The following is a 22563-nucleotide window of genomic DNA, read 5'->3' on the forward strand; positions in this document are numbered from 1 at the left end:
TTGTTGCATAAAATCATGCCAGTTTGTTTTGCATTTGATAATTTGGGTTCACAGTTAGAACTGTGGTAATAAAACAGAGCATGAAATTTCTCATTTTTGGAGTAATTTGTAAAGCATATGATGATGATAGAACATATTTAACCTTTCTGTATTGTTGCTAACTACACTTTGTAATTGGAGATGCAGACTGATCACATCCAACAGTCATGGGTTTTCCAGTGACTGCTGGAAATTACTAGGCAGGTTTTGCCACATGTTTTAGCATCCAGTCCATAGAAAGCATCAGCTGTACCATGGTCATCCCCAGTATGAGGATTCCTTAAGAGGAAGCATGGCATCATTTGAATGGAAATTGAATATGACCATCAGTAAAAGGGGTTTACTTACACATTTGCATATGCCATTGCACATTGTTTTAATACAACCATGATTGCTGTATTTCCTCTTATCGTGTATGTGGTGTTACTGTTTGCTGAACCATGTTTTGGTGATACAGGGGCAAGCTGCGACGCATCATAGGTCAGTTTGGTCCGTATGTGTGGGTTGACTATGATTGGAAACCTCTGTCATCACTTGGACGCTGGTTCTCCATGCTTGGAATTATTGCCATAGTAAGTAAAGAATTCTGCAGAGCAGTACAAGTGTTCATAAATGTACTATAGAAAATATGAAATAATAAGTAGAGATCAATTTCTAATCTGCATTTTTATAATTCTGTCCTGCACAGTAGTTGCATGTAGATATATCAGTCAGTCATTTGTTCCCTTTCAGTCTTCGTTGGTGGAGCTGAATATGGTATACTGTACTTTAATTTGTTTTGTGAGTTGAGTTGGGTGACAGAGCACTTAATAGCAAAAAATAACAAAGAAGACAAGTTACAAGAATGAGGGCTTAACCTTATTGTATTTGCATTTAGAGTTCATTCTCTCCCAGCACTCACTGTTTTCCCTTGCCTCCCTTGTACTTTTCTTTTCTTGTATCCACACTCTCTTATTTCCTTTTGTTCAGCTTCTCTTCCACCACTCTTTTCCTCTCTTTCACTCTCACATTCCACAGCTTATCCTTCCCAGTAATTCCTTCCCAGTAATTATATTACCTTTTCAGTTTTTGTTGGCGGAGCTGAATACATTTTATTTGAAGTTTGTGTTGTGGGTTGAGCCAGGCCACTGGGCCAACCTGGTGCGTCTGGTGCTAATATTGCCCTGGGGAGCTGTCGCACTCAGGGAGGTCTTCCAGTTCCTCGATGATCCGTGAGTTTTGTCCCTCTGTCTCACTAATACTTTTGCTTTATTTGTCTGTACAGAAATAAAAGTAATTGAAGTGACTGCAAAAAAATGATTATGGTGTAAGTCTGTTGAGTGTTGTGGAAAAGGTATATTGAAGAATTATCATTGAAAAAATAATGAATAGTGGATCAGAATGCTTGGTGAGTGATAAACAACATGCCTTAGGAATGGCAGGAGAGTGTATGTGAGTGGGGTGGAGGGTGATTCCAGGGATGAGATGGAGGGATAAGGTAGAGAGCTATATGGGTGAGGTTGGTGTGAGTTGGAGGGAGAGCAACCTGATGATGGAGGATAGGGTGACACGGAGGCAATGTTTTCATGGCCAAACATGCCAGGATTAAGGTATCTGCCTGTAGAGAGACAGAGATAGCATTACAGCTACTAGACTTTGCCATCCGCAATTTGTGTTGAGGGCAATGCTTGCACATATTATTTGCACTGTATGATTTACTCTGTTGAGCAGACAATGTAATCTGCATCTATGAAGAAAAATATCTTAAATCTATGTGTGGGTGGTTAGGCGTGTGAGATGAATCCAGGATTCCAGGGGCTTGAATGGTCATTGAATAAGTGTGTAACCTATTTTACTTGCCATGCTGTTAAGAATTCTCTTTCCATCATGCTTTCTCTTTTTTGTCTTTCAAGATACTACCATACCCCATCCTTAGTTGGGAAAAAGAGGTGGATGATGCTCATGGTGATGATGATGATGATGATGATTATGATGATGATGGTGATCGTGATTTCAGGGACTGTGTGAAGTTTGGCCGTCAGTCATGGCTGTTCCTTGCCATTGTGTGTACAGAGCTGCTCATTGTTATTAAGTTTGGCTGGGACACTGTCACTATTCCCTTCCCAAGGTATGAATTAGCCACATTTCTGTTGAAGTATACATTCAAAATTCAGTGGCTAAAGATTTCAACATTTGGAGAGTTGCCATCACATGAAGAGACCTACATATGCTAGCATGGTCCATGGTCTTTAAACTTAACATTATGTTGTTGTTGATCAGCCCCAGCATCTCTGGCTGAGTAAACCCATCAACCATAGGCAAGCATTTAAGGTTATAATTTAAACTAGTTGTAGATCTAGCTTAGGCTGTATTATTCTCCACAGTTTAAGAATAAGTGATTGTGGGTATTAGATGTGTGGCAAACACTGGCCCTGGGAATTACAACCTTGAGAGTGAAATGTGGCAACAAACTGTTCACAAAAAATCATCACTCAGGCAGGAAATGTTCAGCCACTCGTAAATAGAGTCAAAAGTTCAAGCTTAGATTTTCACAGTAATCACTCCAATATCCAATGTAATAGAGCCATAGGTAGGTCCGGATATTGGTTCTGTCCGGATATTGGGCCCCAGCTTATGGACTTGTCCTTATGGACCCTAACTCAGAGAAACACCTATACAACTCCCTCTGGACATGCATAGCACCTATTTAAGACCCAAATCACACCAATAAGGCACATAAATGACAGAAATAAATGCAAAAGAAACATAAAATGAGGGTTGAGAAGTAGGTTCATACAATAATAAACATTCTGGTGACTGGCTCCTGGACTGGTACTTATGGACCCTAACCTAGCCTAACTCAGAAAAACACCTTCCTACTGCACATGCCTAGCTCCTAACACCCTATTCACACCAATAAAGGACATTAAAGAGTGAAATGAGGTAAGTATAGTATGGAAAAAAGTACAGTATGAAACATTCGTATGTCTGGATAGTGGGGATGTTCGGATATTGGGCGTCCGGATATTAGAGTGATTACTTTACAAATCTTATTAAACGTCATAAGTGAAATATAATTAGCAGGTGTTGGGACATTGTTTGCTGTACCATGGTCAGCCTCAGTATGGAGGTTCCATATGAGAAACCTAGTGTCATTTAAATTGACTAATTGATTGGTTTGTACTTTAGTAAACATATTATAATGTTAATGACAGAAGCACAGTTGTTTAAATTCAGTTCAGTTTTGGTAGTAATGTCTGACTTTGCAAAGTGTATATTTTAATATACTAGTAGTAGAAGTTTAAGCACCAGGTAAGGAATTAATTTATTGTAATTGGCCTCTTACACACAAAAAAGTTCTTTCCCTTACAAAAATATGCTAACCTGTTTTAGTGTGAGGTGGGATAGTAGTAGTAGTTGTAACATTGATTCATCTGAAATGTGAACCTAGTGGATTGCAGGCTGAAATTATCTTTCTCAGGCAGTCCTCCATCCCCTTTCCAGAGGATAGGCAGGGAGGTGAGAACAAAATTGGTGTCATTGCATGAAAGCATCCTTCTCCATTGAAGTTGTGTGCTGGAGAGGGATGCCTTCACACCATAGCACAGATACAACTATGCAGCCCAGCTGCTTATTTATGTAAATGCCCCTTAGCTCCCTCCGCATCCAGTGACTTCAGAAGGGTTGCCTCTGCCAGCAGTCCACCACATTCATTTTCAGATGAGCATGTGGCCACAACAACAGCAGCAGCAACCCCCTAGATATAGTGCTATCTTTTCTGGGCTATTCTTACTGTTGCCAGATGATTTTATGCAGCAAAGGGAAAATCCCTCCTGCTGAAGCAGTTAATGAAGGCTGTATATCTAACTTCTCCAGTTGAAATATCTCTTTGAAACTGAACAAAATCACATGAGGGCAGCAAGAATAAAGTGATAAAAGCTGTCATCATAGTCAAATGATTGACTTTTGCATAGTTTCTGTATTTTTCTTATGGCACCTCGTGTACTGTTGGTTAAATTGCCCCAGTCAGTGTTAGGTTTGACACACACACACACACACACACACACACACACACACACACACACACACACACACACACACACACACACACACACACACACACACACACACACACACACACACACACACACACACACACACACACACACACACACACACACACACACACACACACACACACACACACACACACACACACACACACACACACACACACACACACACACACACACACACACACACACACACACACACACACACACACACACACACACACACACACACACACACACACACACACACACACACACACACACACACACACACACACACACACACACACACACACACACACACACACACACACACACACACACACACACACACACACACACACACACACACACACACACACACACACACACACACACACACACACACACACACACACACACACACACACACACACACACACACACACACACACACACACACACACACACACACACACACACACACACACACACACACACACACACACACACACACACACACACACACACACATATATATATAAATGATTACTTAACATATGGAGAAGCATCAGCAAGAGGACACTGCAAAAAACTGCATAAGAAGAGAGGTGATAAAGACGTAAGGAAATTCAGTTTCCCAAACAGAGCAATTGATCAATGGAATGCACTGCCGAATGAAATAGTGTGTGCCAAAACAATTCACAAATTTAAGGATATGTACGATAAATATGGTTTAAGACACAGGACAGTACGAGCTTGACTCATTCCTGTAAAGATACAATTAGGTAAGAATTAGGTAAGGTAAGAACACACACACACACACACACACACACACACACACACACACACACACACACACACACACACACACACACACACACACACACACACACACACACACACACACACACACACACACACACACAGATCTGTCCTACGGAGAGAGGCTGGAAAAGCAGGACCTTCCTACACTAAAAGAAAGGTGAGAAAGGGGAGACATGATTGCAGTGTTCAGGGCCATGATGGGAATAGATAAAATTGATAAAAATGATCTGTTTTTATGGGATGGGAGAGTAACAAGAGGACATGGAATGAAACTGAAAAAGCCAAGTTGTTTGAAGGATATCAAGAAATATAGCTTTCCATATAGATGCATAGACCTGTGGAACAGCCTAAACAAAGTGATCATCCATTCTAAAAACTTAAACCAGTTCAAAGCAAAATTTGGCAACGAGAAAAAGAGATGGGACCCCACGAGCGTAGCTCATTTCCTGTATATCACAACTAGGTAAATACAACTATGTAAATACACACACACACAGAAAGGCTTAGTCCTCAGGTGGTGATCAGAGGCTAATTACCTCCACCAACAAAGCTGAATGAGGTTATGTATTCATCTATGTTTGTTTGTCCACAGAATATCTCCAAAAGTTCTCTGTGAATTTCAGTGATATTTTGTGGAAGGGTAGGCTGTGGGTCAAGAGAGAATTGATTAAATTTTGGGGCAGATCTTGATGTGGATCCGGATCCTGCAATGGCATTGGCCAAGGTATGCGCTGTCTGAGTGCATTCTAGTTGATCATGTGATGCCATCAAAGAGGTAGGATAGTCACTTTCCCTTAAATGCATTGGACTATGATAACCTGGCCTCAGGCCCCCACACCTCTAAAAGCATAATACAGCATAGAAAGAGTTGTTACCATTTACTGGTACATTTTTGCTAATACTGGTAAATTACTTTTCAGTTATGTAGTGACATTGTGGATGGGTATTTTCTTATTACTCATACTCTGGACAGTGTGGAACTTCTTCATTAACCCACATACATTTAAGTAAGTACCATATACAGTGTTATTTAAAATTGTCATGTTATATGGCCTACTTTTTATTATTACACTATTGCCTTTTTACATAGGCACATATCAGGTAGCAGGACTGGTCTGTGATAGTTGACAAAGGATTACTTATGTATGGTTGAGTGAAAAATAATGATCGTATAGGTCAAAAAGGAAAACTGTACAGTGCTTGTGTGCTCCTCATTGGGCAACACTGGATTAGATGATGAATGAATCAGTGAATGAAATGAGGTGATATAGACATTATGCAGTGCGTACATGAGTCATATACCAAAGAAAATTTGTGAAGGCAATCTAGGATAATGTTGGTAGAGGGAGACTTGTATGTGGCGTGGAAGAAAAGAGTTAGAAGAACCTTTTGGTGGTAGAGAAGGAATAGGAAGAGGAGAGAGTGAGAGACATGTGTGAGGGCAAAGTAGCCTGGAGGCAGGTCTGTCATGGCTGTCTCCTGTCCAGGGGTTCTCAGGAAGGAGTGCGGCATCAGAGATGATGATGATGACGGTGGTGATGGTGGCAGTGGTAGCCCTTGCCTTGTTAAGCTGTTGGTACTGTTCCATAAAGTTTGGCAGATCAGAGATATAGGGCCATATTATACAGCTACTGCAAACTGACGTAGGACCTCCCCCCACAAGGTATTAAAAAACACAGAAATCATAGCGCAGTATATCACAATGTTTGTTCATCAAATGCATTCATTAATATGAAGTCATGTTTCCCTTGTTTTTCAGGACCAGTTGGATGCATTTTGGCATGGAATCACTTAGACCTCTAAAGTAATCTAAGGACATTTCTTTGCACCAAACATTTGTCGGTTCAGTCTTGAGGTTGTCCAGATTGGGTGTCTTCTTCTCTGCCATGATTTTTTTCATCTTTGCCCAGTAGTTTTCTATCGGTTTTAGATCTGGACTCTTGCCAGGTCAGTCGAGGACCACAATCCGATTATCCTGAAGCCATTTTGTCACCATTCTTGACTTGTGACATGGAGCTGAATCGTTCATGAAAAGTTGCACCCATGAATAGCAAAAACGTTTAACAAATGATCTTTCAGAACTTGAATGTACTGGCCACCATTCATCATCAAGTTCTTAGGAAGAAAATAGAGGCCTCCCCTTCTCATTTCACCTGAGAAACACCCCCATACCATTACTGATTGTGGGTGCTTAACAATCGGCACGGTGTAAGCAGTGTCATATCGACTACAGGAGGCAAGGCAATGAACCTTGGCAGAACGCACCTAGAACACTTGAAATGTGCTTTCTTCGGAAAACATAACTTTTCTCCACTCATCTGATGTCCAGTGTGCATACTTCGTGGCAAACTGAATGCGCTGCTTCTTCATGCGGTTAGTGAGAAGTAGTTTCTTGGCTGCAGTGTGGCTTGGCAAACCCAGCTCCGTCTGTAAGCGGTGTTGGATAGTTCGAATTGAGACGTCTTGTAACAGCTGGGGATGCATTCTCTTCAGTTCTGCTGCTGTCAGTCGAGGATTCTTGATTACTTCCCTCTTCAGAAGTGTATTTGTACCTCAGGAAGTCATCCTTGTCGTTCCACTGCCATGCTTATGCTCTGGTATGACATCAGGTGGCAGGCCGCGCACTGCAGCAAGAATCTTCATGACAGTCAACTTTGCGCATCCAGCACGTTCACAGATTGTGTTGATAGGGACATTATCCTGCCTCCATGCAATGATACGGACCCTCTCATCCCTTAAGCAGTACTTTCCGGGCATGACAACTCGACTCTAGGAAAATAATAGGGCAAACAGTAATGCATACGAAAAAAGAGGGAGGTGCAAGCTCGGAGTGACTGGAACATATACTCCCACGCTCGCTTCTGGGCAGGCACTGACGTGCTGAGTGTTTCACCACCTCCCACCAACACCAGAGGAGTTGCCAGTTACTTCTTGCCCAAGAAATTCACTTGGTAGAGGTGCAAACACAAAGCAAAGACAAACAACTCTCCCATAGCAATTCTGTGTGTAGGTCCTAAGTCAATTTGTGGTGGGTGTAAGCTGTCATTCCCCCTCCATCCCCCCCATGGAAAAATGTCTATGTATTTACACTTATGTTTTGCAATAACATTCTAGATTTTCATTCTAGATTTTGGTCTATGTATTCCAGCTGTACAGGGTGTCCACAAAGTTCTAGCAGATTTACAAATCTTTTTTGCATGTAAACACATTAACTCATTTTCTTTTCCATTATAACTGTTGTTATTATTTTTTTAGGTTAATTTGTAATACTGCCTCTCATTATGTTAAGCTGTTTTATATCATATCGTTTTATAGAGGGTCCAACATGCGTACATACGTTGGCCATGGTCACCTAATGGTGGCTGTTCATGCTGCTACTGGATGACGAGGGCCAGTGCATGCAAGCATGTTGGAGCTGTATATGCAATAAATTTTAAATCCAGCAAAACTCTGTGGACACCCTGTATTACTCTACATCTGTATGCCAGTGTGAAGTGGTGGGTAGTATAATAGCTGTGGAAAAGGAGGGCCTCCTCACCCACTGATGGCACTGCCCATTCACGTCTACTCACTCACATCACCTCTCTGTACTCGTCAGTTTAGGAGGCACATTGACGCTAGCACCTCTCCCCTAGCAATTAATGTTTGTACTTCACCTAAATATGCTGTACTGTACTTTGTATTTTGTCATTTTAATATCAACATAGGTTACATAAATAGCTTACTAGAATATATTAATATGCCAAAAGCAGAAATAAACTGTTAAGAAAGAGGTACTTGGGAACTTACATAAACAACAAGAATACTTAGTTTTGGGCAATATTCTTGTTGGTTTAGGAGACTCCTTAGCAGCATGTTTCTGCACATGGCATGTTTGCATTGTGTTCTGTGGTATAAATGCAATCCAAGTCAGTTTTTGAAATGTATAAAAAACATAAAAAAGAACACCAATATGTAATATTGAGGATAAACAGCAAAGAAAGAGTTGCTGTCAAACCCCCAAAGCTGACAAGAATACTGTACCTCCTTTGGACCAGTAGTGTCACTTCACAGATTGAAGTACAGTAATCCCTCCACTACCTGATGTAATAGAGCCAAAGGCATGTCCGGAAAGTGGTCCCGTCCGGAAAGTGGGCCTCTGCCTGGTGGACTGGTACATAAGACCCTAACCCAGCCTAACTTTGAAAGCTGCCTAAATAACTCCCTACCGGACATGCATAGCACTTATTTAAACCTATTTAAGACCCTGTTCACACCAATAATGGACATAAAGCATGAAATAAATGAAAAGGAACCAGAGAATGAGGAATTAGAAGTATGGAAAATACTTAGCAGTGTACAGGCTACTTACAGTACGTCTGTGGCAACCTCCTCTAAGGCTCTGGTAGTTGTGAAAATGTTCTTGAAGCACGTACAGTAATCCAGTGTTGTGCTACACTTAATTCTTTGCAGTGTGAGTGGCCCTGGTGAGAGAGGATAGTGTTTGGAAACTCCCTGTACTGTTGTTTGCAGATGATACTGTGTTGTTGAGTGAAGACGAAGGGGAGCTGCAAGGCTTGGTGGATGAGTTTGAGAGAGTGTGTAAGAAACGGAACCTAAAGGTGAATGTAGGGAAGAGTAAAGTGATGGTCTTTGAGAGAGGTGAAGTTAGTGAATGTACAGCGAGGTTAGATGGTGAGGAATTGGAAAATGTGAGTACGTTTAAGTATTTGGGTAGTGTGATGAGTAAGGATGGAGGTTTGGAGGGTGAAGTGCTTGAAAGGGTACAGCAGGGAAGAAAGGTTGCTGGTTCTTTGGAAGCAGTGATAAGAAACAGGGAAGTGAGCATGGAAGTGAAAAAGTTACTACATGACAGTATTGTGATACCAACTCTAACGTACGGAAGTGAAGCTTGGACATTGTTGGAAGGACACAAGTCAAGAGTGAGAGCAGTGGAAATGAGTTATTTAAGAGGAGCCTGTGGAGTCACGTGGAGAGACAGGCTGACGAATGAGGATATAAAGGAGCGTTGTGGTGTGGATGTGGATGTGATAGGAAGCGTTATGAGGAACACACTGAGGTGGTTTGGCCATGTGGAGAGGATGGAGGGTGAAAGACTGACGAAGAGAGTGTATGTGAGTGAGGTGGAGGGGGGAAGAGGGAGGGGGAGGCCGAGGATGAGATGGAGGGATGGGGTGGAGAGGTATATGAGAGAGGGGGGTGTGAGTTGGGAGCAGGGCAGTGAAATGGCGGGGGACAGGGCGACTTGGAGGCGATTTGTTTGTGGCCACCCCAAACGGGATTGAGGCGTCTGGCAATAGATAGATAGATAGTGAGTTATAATTGATTAACACTGCACATTCTGTTCTTCATTACACCATGCCAGTTTCAACTGTCAGTTTCAACCGCCACTTTGCACTCCACACTTAATCCTTTGCACTCTAAATTCTAATTTCTTAACACTGTTCAACACTGTAAATTCCCATGTGGTCTAGTGGCGAGGTATTGCAGTTTATTCACTGTTTATTCACAAAAATGAGCACGTGCGGCATCCAATGCGATGAACATCTTCCCTTGACAGAGGTTAGGGAGCAACTGGGGACAGGGGTGCCAGATCTGAGCTCGGCCACATTACCAAACTCCTCAATTTTCATTACCAAATTTAACTTTTCATTACCAAATTCTTAAAGGAAGCATTGATTCTTCACTAATTATATGTACAAATGGAAATAATCACTTTCCTTATGATCAGCAGCATGTTTATTGTTGCACTGTGTATGCTAGCAGATTAATCACAGAGAGCAGACAGTCCACCATCTCCATTCTCTATATCTTCATACATGTGAAAAATCTGTTTGGTAATGGATCATGCTGATTCACTACCAAACAAACTTTTTAATACCAAATGGGCCCACATTTGGTAATGAAAAATATCAAATGGGAAGCCTGACTGGGGAGGTGGGAGGGGGGAGGATGGAAGGGGTGAAGGGGCCATGCATACACAACAGCTGTTCGGCACCGTGCGTCAATTTCAAATTATGGGTGGGAAAAAATTAGGATATTTTGGGATGTTTTTCTTTTTTTGGCCATTTTTGGGTTCCGAAGGTCCAGCCCCACAATGTCCGGTAAGTGGGGAGTCCGGAAAGTGGGCATCCAGATAGTACAGGGATTACTGTTTGCCAGCTCATACCTCAACCACACACTTATCTCTTTCTCAGGTTTTGTGTATCTTACTTGAAAATATATAGTTAGATACCTTAATCACTAAGGGGGTGGCCACGGATAAATGCCTCCATGTTATCCCTTTGTGTCAGACTGCTTTCTGTTCAGCACACATCACCTTCATTCTTATACCTCTCCATCCCATCCCATCCCTCCACCTCATTCTCAGTTCCTCCCTCCCCTGCTCTCCCTAGATGTTACTTATACTGTATATGCACTTGAAGTCAGTCTCTCATTCTCCATTCTCCTCACATGGCCAAGCCATTTCAGTGTACTGCTGATTGTTTCCACCACACTATCAATGGGAGAAAGTTGTACTACATCATAAAAGGCTTCACAGAAAATGTACGAGGTAGATCCATCCATCCATCCATCATCCAATCTTACATTGCCCCATGAGGGGCGTAGGAGCCCGGGGCTAGGCAAGTTGGTCCTGACATTTAAGATGAGAGTGACCAGCCTCACTCATCTGTGAGTGGCATTACGTGAGCAGTAAATCCCAACCTTCCCTTGGATATAGACCTTCACCGGCTCAATCCGATTGGACCACCTCATTTACCTACTAAACCGCCAGGTGCCAAAACTTGGTTATGTGGTCACCACCCAGCGTAGTAAATGGTTTCCTGGTGTACAGGAAACTGTTTGGCACTCAGGGTAGAGTCACCCACAGGCAGAAGGAAGAGGAAAGAATGAAGGAAAGAAAAACAGAAGAGGGAGTGTAAAGTCACCCGTAGGCAGAAGGACGAGGAAAGAATGAAGGAAAGAAAGACAGAAGTGGATGGAAGGAAAGAAGGCTGGAGGAGAGGAAAGGGCAGATCCTTACAAATATTTATTCTTCATTTGTCCTTAGACATACAGACTTTTATGTAGTCCTTTTTCCGGACCTGTTTCACCAGTTGCATGCTTAGTTCTGGGTGGAATGTAGAATAAAAGGTGAGTTAAAAATTTTAAACCGGATTGGTTTTACATCCGTTTTCCACATGGTATAGGTCAGATTGTTCCACTTGATAGCACTCCTCTGCCTTGCTCTGTTTTGCACAGGCTCTTGAGCAGTATACCTGGATCAGAGGTCAGCTTACGCTACCTCATTCCGTGTCTTTCGTGGTCAACCTCTGTGCCAGGTCCCTAGTAATACCATATTTCTTTGCTTGTTATCTTTTCATACCTTTGGATAGGTTGTAGGTGGGGGCACTTACCATCCATTTGCTTGATGTAGTGCTGCGTTGGGTGTCTGCCCTTTCCTCTCTTCCATCCTTCCATCTTCTGCCCTTCTTTCCTTCTTTCTTTCCTCTTCTTTCTGCCTGTGGATGACTTTACACTCTCTCTTCTGTCTTTCTTTCCTTCACTCTCTCCTCTTCCTTCTGCCTGTGGGTGACTCTACACTGAGTGACAAGCCTTTGGTTTCATGTACACCAGGAAACCATTTACTATGCTGGGTGGTAACCATATAACCAGATTATGGGGCCTGGTGGTTTAGTGAGTAATTAAGGCGCTCCAGTCGGATTTAGACTGTTTAGGTTTATATCCAAGGGGTGGTTAGGGTTTATTGCCCATGTAATGCCACTTAGGGATGAGTCAGGCTGGTCACTCTCATCTTAAATGTCAGGACCAACTTGCCTAGCCCCGGACTCCTATGCTTCTCATAGGGTGGCATAGGATCAGATGATTGATGGATGGATGGATGTGAGGTCAGCACACATCACATCATCCCATATTTTCCTCAATCTGTCTCTTCATTGATGGCCTAGTACCTGTATACTTCTACACTTCCTCAAGCAGGTTCCCTTTGGCTGCAAGTTTTGAGCTTGATTTATGAGTTGTGAGTGCTGCTTTAAGCTCTTAATCTCTTCACTATAATGTCTCTCCTTGTAATTTGTTCTGGCCACTAGACGACAAGATTATTTTGCAGTATTCAGATTACGGAGGACCATTCACACTCAGAAGGTTACAGATGATATCCTTCACTGCCTTCCCCAAAGCAGAATAAAATTTTATCACTGTAACTGTAGAAAGAATTACAATTTTTTAAAAAGTTGTCATTATAGTGAAGTGATGAGTGGCTTGAAGTGAGAGGGAGATGTGTAATCAGCTTGTTTTCACCTGACAGAACTAGTTCAGTCCTACAACTGTAATTCTAGACCATAGTCACATGAAAGTCAGTGAACCTTAGTTATGAGTCTTTATGAGTCTCCTTGGTTACTAGTCAAAGCAACCCTCCAGTCTGCCTACTCTTGGCCATCAGCTGAGCTTGAAAAGGTGAGGGATCACAGGTATGCTATATGGGTAATGAGCTTGGAAATTTTTTTGTGGCCTGTATGGATGAAGAAGGAATATAACACAAGGTCTACAGTCATCATGCTTAGGCAGGTAAATTATCCACAGGTAAACAGTCAAAGTACAGTACTAGCTGTGACTCATTGTTACAAGCCTTACTACTCATCTTAGAGTTTTTTTTTTTTTTTTTTTTTTTTACAAAGTTTCCAGCAACTGTTGATAAGGCCAAGCTTCCATTTTTTTTTTTTTTTTTTTTTAAACAGAAGATGAACAGATGAAGGAAAAGCAAAATGACTATAGGCAAAAAAATCCATACAAAGAACACAAGAGCTGTACTGCAGCCAACATTATTATGGGCATTTAACCCCTACACCGCGGGCATGTTTACCGATGTTTTGCGTGTGCCGCGGGGTTATTCGGGCTCCGACAGACTCTCAAAAAATATTTGCCAAAAATCAGTTATTAGTCCTAGAATATTAAAATTATATATGCTTATGGCACATACCTTCAGCTTTCTCCTGGAATGTTTGTTGAGCCTTCGTCAGTTACCGTAGGACTTGTGGAGACCTCTGAAGTTGGGTAACGAAGTCTCCACTTTACAGTTCCCGACAACCCGTAATATGATTACCACAGCCAGATATGAACGCTATAAATACTACTCTATGATTTTCAAGTAGTTTGGAATCCATACTCCAAAAAAAAAACCACTGTGAAAGCAATGAAAATTATGAGCGCGTCTGACCGCCGCACTTCCGCTAGTTCGCTCTTGGTACTCTGTCATTTATTATTCATAAAACCCCTCACACTTTATATTTCTATAACTACATAACACTTATATATATCTACAGTCTTTATCCATAAGTTTCCTTCAGTAGTATTAGTTTATTGCCACTGTAGGGATTCAATTTCTTTCAGTAAAATACGTAGCATTCACTTTCTCGTCCTGTATACTGGCATTGAGAGTGAATGTCACTTTCATCTTCACTCTCATAACTCATAGTATTCAGACATGCTATAGTGAAACTTTCACTTTCATTACTCCTAGGGTATATTCTCGTATTCTTATAATACTACTCATTTACATTTCTATTTACGTTCTCTATTTTATTTACGTTATTTACATTTCTATTTTATTTACACTGTGTTGTGCACTGTCACTTGAAGTAACTTATAAAACTATTTTCCATTGTTCACGTATATTTACATTCATTACTTTCACTTGCTGTTTACACGTTATTTACACATTATTTACAATTCCACTTGCACTGTTTTACTCAATAGAAAGATCGTAGTCACTCTTTTATCAATTGTCAGCCCTTTACCTCTTTCCACACGAGGTTTAGTAGGGGGTAAAGGTCACAGGGCCCTTGCATGGGGGTGAAAAAAGGCCCTGAAGTCAGCAAGAGGATGAGCCGTACCTCCTCTTCGGAATCTGAGAGAGAACTGATAGAAGGGCCGGCCCGGGTTGAGGCCTACTTGAGGGTTATTCAGCACTACCAACGTAGCTCTTGAAACAGCTATGTATTTCACTGAAATGATTGGCAGGAAATCTAGACAATACATTATAAATTAGGTAGTTCCAGGTGAATGTAAATATCACTTAGGCTTCTCCCTTCCCTCCTTATATGTATATTTATTACGAAAATAGATTATATGGCATATTTCAAGGGGAAAAAAACAGCGAAAATTAGCGAACGAGTGCACGTGAGGTGTTGTCAGGTGATAATTAGCCAATTCCAGGTGTATGGCACTCTCACTTACCTTATTTCTTTCTTGTATATATTATTTGGTATAAGAATAGGGCATAGGGCTTATTTCAATGGATGAAATCAGTGAAAAATTCCAGGGAAGATTTACTTAGCGTAGCACGGCTGGGCAGGCGAGAGGATAGTGTAATGGTGGGGGGGTTGGGAGGGGAGTCAAGAACGGGGAGAAATGGCTAAATTGTCAACAATGGATGGGAGTACAGATGAGATTAGGAGTGCTGACTAGTGTTGGACATTGGCAGTACTGATAGATAATACAAGCCCCCACTTGGAAGCCCGGGTGAATTCAAAATAACACAGAATCACAAAAGCGACGCCCCGCGGTATGATCCCTTGCTCCCAAGCGTCACGAAAGTGACGCCCCGCGGTTAAGGGGTTAAGAGGAAGCATGCCATCTTTGATTTAATATAATTTTATTTTACTTGTCAGTGGATTGATTATTTAATAGATACAGATGGATTATCTAAAATTGGTTATCTAAGATATACAGAAATGTGGTAAAAAATATGTAAGGATGATCATGCCTGTAAGTGGAGTTAGTATTCCTGGGTCTGAATCGTGAGCAAAGTGTATGTTTTTTTTCAGCAGGAAGTCTGTGATGTCTCGTTTTTCCCCTTTCCATTGTTTCTGGGCCATACCTCACCCCCATATTTGGGGATGGGGGGAAGAGGCTGAGGTAATGATGCTTTGATTTATGATACCTGGTGTTCTAATGGGTTTAGCTGCTCTAACTGGATTTATCCCATAAACGTTTACTTCAGAGAGGTTGTTGGGGTTTATTGCTCACATGCTGCCAGTCAGGGGGTGGCAGCTGGTCATCCTTGTCATAAATATTGGGACTAAGTTGTCTAGGCCTTTAACCACTGCACTCCTGAGGGGACAGTAAGGGATTGAATGATAATTGGATTCTGTAATTTGTGTGTGTTCCAGGGTGGATGGCAGATGATGATGATATTGATGAATTTATTTGATTTTGTTTGTACTGTATGTTTTTCAGATTAGTTCTTCCTCTGTTGTGTCTTCCTGAACTTGACTCACCCCACTCTTTGATGGGAAAAAATTTGGGATGATGATGATGATGATGTATTTCAGAGTGGATTCAAAGGACGTGGAAAGGCGAAGAGAGCACTGGATCCAGGTTCGAGCTATCGAGACGAAGCTTAGTCCATCAGAGTCCAGGTTGTTCAACCCGCAGGTCCTCTTTGACAAGTTCATGCAGGGGAAGAGTAAAGATGATTGATGCTGTGCTGTGGGATAAAAAAAAAGTAAGACAGAGAGAGAGAAAAAGAAAAAAGATGCAGCATATACATGTGATATACTTCTTGTTGTAATGTGAGTTTGAAGTGAGGAATTTTACTGAGTACATGTTGTGAAAAGAGATTGATTGTGAAAAAGTAACGATAACTGTTTGAAGTTACCGTACTTTTCTTTGAATGTAAAAGTAAAGATGATTGATGCTGCATTTTTGGATTTTAAAAAGTATATGCAGCATATGGTTTGTGGTTGATAAATAAGGATTTACTGACTAATGAAAACCTGATGATGATTATATGAAGAATATTATTGAGCAGAGAAAATGCAAGTATGAATGTTGTTTCTGCATTTTTTTTTTTTAATACATTATGTTTAAATGAGGAATTAGTAGTGAAAAGTAAAAATGAATTATTCCTTACTGAGTATAGCAGTGAAAAACTGTACAGATGAATGATGATGTATTGAGAGATTTGTGTTTGTATTGTGGTATGGGTTTGAAGTGAGGATCTTATAGAGTAGCATAAAAGTAAATAGACTGCTGGGAGTGAGGTTTTATTGAATAATGAAAAAGTATCTACTGTATGTTATGAGCTAAGAAAGTAAAATAAAATAAAATGGTTTATTATTGATTATGATATTGGTTTGAAGTGAAAGATTTATTTAGTAGATTCATATTTTATAGCCTTGTACAAATGCAGTTAAGAAGACTAGTAAATATGCATTTTGTAGTCAGATGTACTTAATGAATGTAGTTACAGCTTCATGATGGTTTGACCTATTTGGTTCATGTTTGGAAGTACAGGGTGTCTACAAATTTCTACAAGATTTTACACAACTGTATTGTGTGTAAATGGCTTAACATATAGTATTACAGGTTATGATCTTTCTCTGTAGCGAGATGCCTTAATCCAAGAAAGGGTAACCACAAATAAATTGCCTCCCTGTTGCCCTGTCCTTTGCCATCAGGCAGCCTTCCTTCTGGCTCACACCATCTACATTCATATACCTCTCCACCACATCCCTCCACCACATTCTCATTGTCCCCTACCCCCTCCCCTCCTCCACTTACTTACTTACATGCTGTCTCGTAGCCAGTCTCTCATTCTTCGTGCCCTTTCTCTGGAAGTACAACAAATATAAACAAAAATCAGACATTACCTTCTCGTGTGGAAAATATGCATCTCAATACATGAATCCATTTACACATGAATACATGTTTGTAAAGCCAGGAGGACATTGTGGACATGCTGTATATTTTGTGGAATATAATTTGTGGAAGGACTACTGGGTTCTGGGTACTTTTATGCCTTTATAGCAGCTTTATTGTGATCACTTATGGATAGAAGATGCAGCTTTGGTTTGTACTCTTAAAGTGTTTATTTTATCCTTTGTAACCCTTTCAGAGGGGTGGGGCATCCTTGTCTTAACCCTTTCACTACAATGATGCATTTTAATGTTATTCTTGCTACCTTGAGACAATTACGAGTATATTCAGCTGAGGAGAGACCATTTCAGATTGGAGAGGGTAGATGCACTATTAACTCATCCAGTGCAAGAGGTCTCTCACAAGTTGTATAACATTGTGTGGAGGTGGAAAGAATAAACTGTAAAATGGACATCACTGCCATGAAGGAGTTAAAACAATTTTCAGGAACAGATTTAGGGGAGGGGGGGGGCATGAGGGGTTTATGCTCCACCTAGTTTCTGCAGACTAATGATGACATAAACAGTTGTATTAACTAAAGTATATGCAATGACTAGCTTACATAATTTTTATTGTAAAATTATCCCAGTGAAGAGAGGGTTTTGATGATAGATTTTGAGGAATTTGGAAATGAGTCGGCATGAATTCACACTTGTGGCAGTTTTTTACTAGGAATTATGCCCCCCTCCTCCCTCCCTTTCCAAAATGATGGATTGGCCACGACTTTGTTGGTATGGATGATCTCGTGTATTTAATTCAGACTAACACCTGGTAGTTTTGTTGATCTGAGGGAAATCTGAATGCTCACAGGGTTCAAAGCTGTCTTGATAACCCTTTCACCCTATCCCCTGAAAGGGGGATGATGGTTTGCAGGCCAGGGCAAAGTCATCGTTTCAGTCCACTGGGTTAAAGTCCACATGAGCCTTTGACCTTATCAGCAGCAACAACAAGATGTTGTAGATGCACTAGCTATGGTATTATATTGAGATTAACGACAGACACACATTGCTTGGTAGAGGAAAACTCTCCTAGTTAAGGAGTTAATTTGGTAAGATCTAGTGTTGGTCAGAATAAGATTGATAGGTGAGCTTCAACCAATGAAAGGGATACTTACTTGCATTGGCTTTCACACAAGTTTTTGCAGTGCTGCTAAACTTTGTAAAAAAAAACGTTTCTCCATGTAGTTTATATTTCACATGTTGAAATGATAAAGCTGTACTTTGTTCACATTAACTTGATGGAGATTTTTGTCCTTTTTGGCAGTTCATTTCCCATAGCATAGTGACAAAAAGAGACTTTCCTACTGCTCTATAGTCTCACAGTAACACTTCTTCATGACTAGCATCATATCCTAGTCATAGCTTTTTGTTACAGCGCATCATTGAAGATGGAGAGAATGGCAATTTCACATTAAGTTAAAGTGGACATAGTATTGTATTGTGTAGGTCTATTGTATATGCAACTGTTGATCACACTTTTAACCTGGCAATTGCTCATTCTTTGTGGAAAGTTTGTGCAGTAAAACTTCAGTGTTGTGTAATTTAATTGTACTGAATTATTATATTGTGCTAGTGTGCGAAGTACTGTACTGTTGTGTATTATTGGTTGAACTTAAGAGAATTTTTCATTAACCTGTGGATTGTGCAATTACTTTTTTTTTTATCCCACCCTGTTGTGTGCAAAAAAAAAAAAAAAAAAAAAAAAAAAAAAAGGGGGGGGGTTTTGTTTATTATAAACTTGAAAATAAACATCAAGGGCATCATCTGATTTAAAAAAAAAAAAAATAAATCTCTTTCTCCATCTTTGCATAGTGCCATGCGTAAGTTTGCGTAGGGGTGTAGTGAATTTTTTTTTTAATTATTTTTATATATTTTTATGAACTTGAAGATAAACATCCAGGACATCATCTGTTGAAAAAGAAAAAATCTCTCTCTCTCTCTCCGTTTTTGCATAGCGCCATGTGTAAGTTTGCTTAGGGGTGGAATAGTTAGCAGTGATGCATGGCCACTGGAAGGTCAGCACAGCCTGAGCAGTGGCTCGCAGTCCACGGGTTAAATTTATGATCCTATGTTTAGTGATATGTAAACAAATCTGTTATTGTGGCTGTATGTTTTTAACTCATTTAATGTGTTAGCATTTTTAGTACTATGTATTTTACGCTAATAACAGTAAGGGCTTATAGACCATTAAAAAAAAACTTGACCAAGCTACTTGCTGGTGGCTCTCCGGTGGTGCTGGAGTTGTATGTCATCCAGTATCACTGTTTGTTGCCACCAGCAGGTAGCATAAAGTTTACACCTGCTTGCACATCCAATGCCTTGAAAAATAAATATGCACTGTAATTACAGTTGTACAGTAAGCTATTTGTACTGCCAAAAGTATTGAAATGGAAGTTACTGTAGTTAGCTTCAGAAGCTAAGGATGACACGAGTGCCAGTCTTGAAGTTGGAGTTTTTGCTAAGTTTACTTTATTATTTTGAAGTTTTGCTGCACTTGATTCCTGCCAAATGACCTCCCACACCAGCAACAACACGACGATATCAAACTCAAAATATAAACTCACTGACCAGGATCCTTGACTGTTTATCTCTGCCATGCTCTTCAGTCCACACATTTTGGGCATTAAGGTGCTGGAGAGGGACACCTTCATGCAATGGCACTGATATCACTGATAAAGTTATACAAATGCCCCTTAACTCCCTGTCCCCTGAAAGGAGGATGTTAGGTTGCAGAAGGGCAGCTTTAGCTTGGCACCACAGCAACAGCAGTAACTACTGTATGCTTCTTTATCAAATTTTCTTCATACTGCAGTGGTAAGTGTATGTGCTATGCTTCATGAAACTCAAAAGTCATATGGAGATAATTTAAATTCTTCTGGTCAGAGGGTTTATACTGTATGTATTTATAAATGTATATTAGAATATTTTATATAGAATGAGAATATATTTTATTCTGTAGAAAAATATTGTCATAGTGATGGTAGGAGATACAGTAAGCTTTCTTCCATGAATATTTGTAGTCTGTCCTCGCTTGAAGTTGAGGATGTGAGCAGACAAAATAATAATATAGTCCAGGATGTGGGTTGGCAAAATGATACTTAAAGTAAAACAACTTTACCTTTCTGAATCTGGAAGATGTAATTTTTAGTTTATTCTTGCTGCTGCCTCATTATTTTTATTAAACATAGGAAAGGATTTTTGTATTGATGGGGTTTATTAGTGCACTATATATCTATCTCCTCCAGTTTGAAAAATCTGCCCTTCGCTGAATAAAACTGTCAGAAGATGGCAAGAAATTAAAAACATGTCCATAGGCTCAGTTGGTTAAGTAAGGCTTCCCTTTGGTTTATGATTGAGGGGATTTAAAAAAACAAAAATCATTCCTGACTTGAGAGCAGCTTTATAATGAATCACAGGCAACTTTAAGTTAAGAAAAGGTGTTACATGATTCATCAGCAGCCTAATACATGTAATGTAAATACAGTAATCCCGCATATTTCGCGGTAGTTAGGTTCTTGTAACCCCCGCGAAAAGTCAATTCCGCGAATACTCTATTAACAATTGAAAACTTGCACTTGTGTCCACCATGCTGCCCATCACACAGTCCATGTCCATACTGACTGCGAGACAATTCGCCGTCAGACAATTCCCCGTCAAAACATGGACGATTCCCTTCAGAACAATTCGCACCCTGGACGATTCCCCGCCATTCTATAAATATACTAATCAAAACTTTCATCAATATACTTATTATTAATTAATCAATACTTTAATAACTATATTTCAGGGGGATCCAGCAAAATCTATGTTCAGTAGCGTAGGTTCTGGATATTATTTATTAGTTGCACCTTTAGTCAATAATTAACTTGTTTCTTCCTCGTTGTAGTCGCCTTTGAATTATATTCTAGCGTCACCCATAGCTATCTTCATTAATGAAGGCGAATTGTTTTGTGTTTGTTGTGACTGTGAATTGTCCCGAAACCTCCATACTCATCCCGAAATACCTTCTTACAAGATTGAAAGAACATACTCCATTATGAAGGAAAAACGTAAACACCGTACTGTAATACACAATTATCTACACATTTATTAACAAAACAGTACAAAATAAAAAGATGCATTAACTGGTGATAGCAAACACTCGCACGGTCGTTTCTTAGCTTGTCCAGTAACACAATTTTCTCTGCTAAGGTCATAACTTGATCGTTTTGTCACTCTGGAGTTCTTACTAATTGTATTATTAGCCTTTGGTGAGGCTGGCTTACGTCCTGGGGTCATGTGGAAAGCAAGTGGGAGGCAAGAGGCTCATATCATAGTGTGGTTACAACCACAACATCCACTTACGGCAGGCAGGCATGGACTGAAGAATGCGGGGCAGAGAGCAGTGTTGCCATATCCAAACAACGAAATTATGCTAGGGCAATGAAAAAATTATGCTAGATTGAGCATATTTGTTCCAAGTAAAAAATGAATTATGCTAACTTGAAGGTAAATGATAAAATTCTATACATATTCGTGCAACATATTAATTATGTATTGTTTACTATGAAAATATTAAAATGAACCTACATACAGTAAGAGGATAAATATCGGTATCTACCCATACTGCTTTTTCCCACGAAACTTACGTTTTTCTGATGGATTTTGATGTGATTCGTTCGATTTTGAGCATCATTTCCGTCGGAAATAACCAGATTTTGATATATGACCCCCCCCCATCCCCCTGAAATAATGAGGGATCTTTGGGGAATCGGGGGTTATAGGGAGGGGGGGAAACACAGAAAATGGTCATTTCCGACTGAAATGAAGCTGAAAATCGAATGAATCATACCAAAATCCATCGGAAAAACCTAGGTTTCATGGGTAAAGTACAAAGCTCAAACTTATCCTAACCTAACCTAAATCCTAACCTAACCTAACCTAATCTAACCTAACCTAATCCAACCCAAGCCCAAACTGAAAGTAAC

At 40.3% G+C, this 22563-nt stretch overlaps 1 protein-coding gene across 1 annotated transcript in view; it reads left to right on the forward strand.

The window, feature by feature from the left end:
* Positions 1 to 16379, forward strand: part of LOC145414871 (phosphatidylserine synthase 2-like) — a 59248-nt gene extending 42869 nt beyond the window's left edge. The window contains exons 8-12 of the mRNA XM_080284291.1: positions 497 to 611; positions 1105 to 1250; positions 2036 to 2146; positions 5819 to 5905; positions 16232 to 16379. Coding sequence (XP_080140417.1) covers positions 497 to 611; positions 1105 to 1250; positions 2036 to 2146; positions 5819 to 5905; positions 16232 to 16379 — 607 coding nt within the window. The remainder of the gene's footprint in view (positions 1 to 496; positions 612 to 1104; positions 1251 to 2035; positions 2147 to 5818; positions 5906 to 16231) is intronic.
* Positions 16380 to 22563: the final 6184 nt, after the last annotated feature.

This window comes from Coenobita brevimanus, chromosome 101, assembly GCF_032717465.1.
Source record: "Coenobita brevimanus isolate Jiangsu-jjx chromosome 101, ASM3271746v2, whole genome shotgun sequence".
In the NCBI taxonomy this organism is placed as follows: Eukaryota; Metazoa; Arthropoda; class Malacostraca; order Decapoda; family Coenobitidae; genus Coenobita; species Coenobita brevimanus.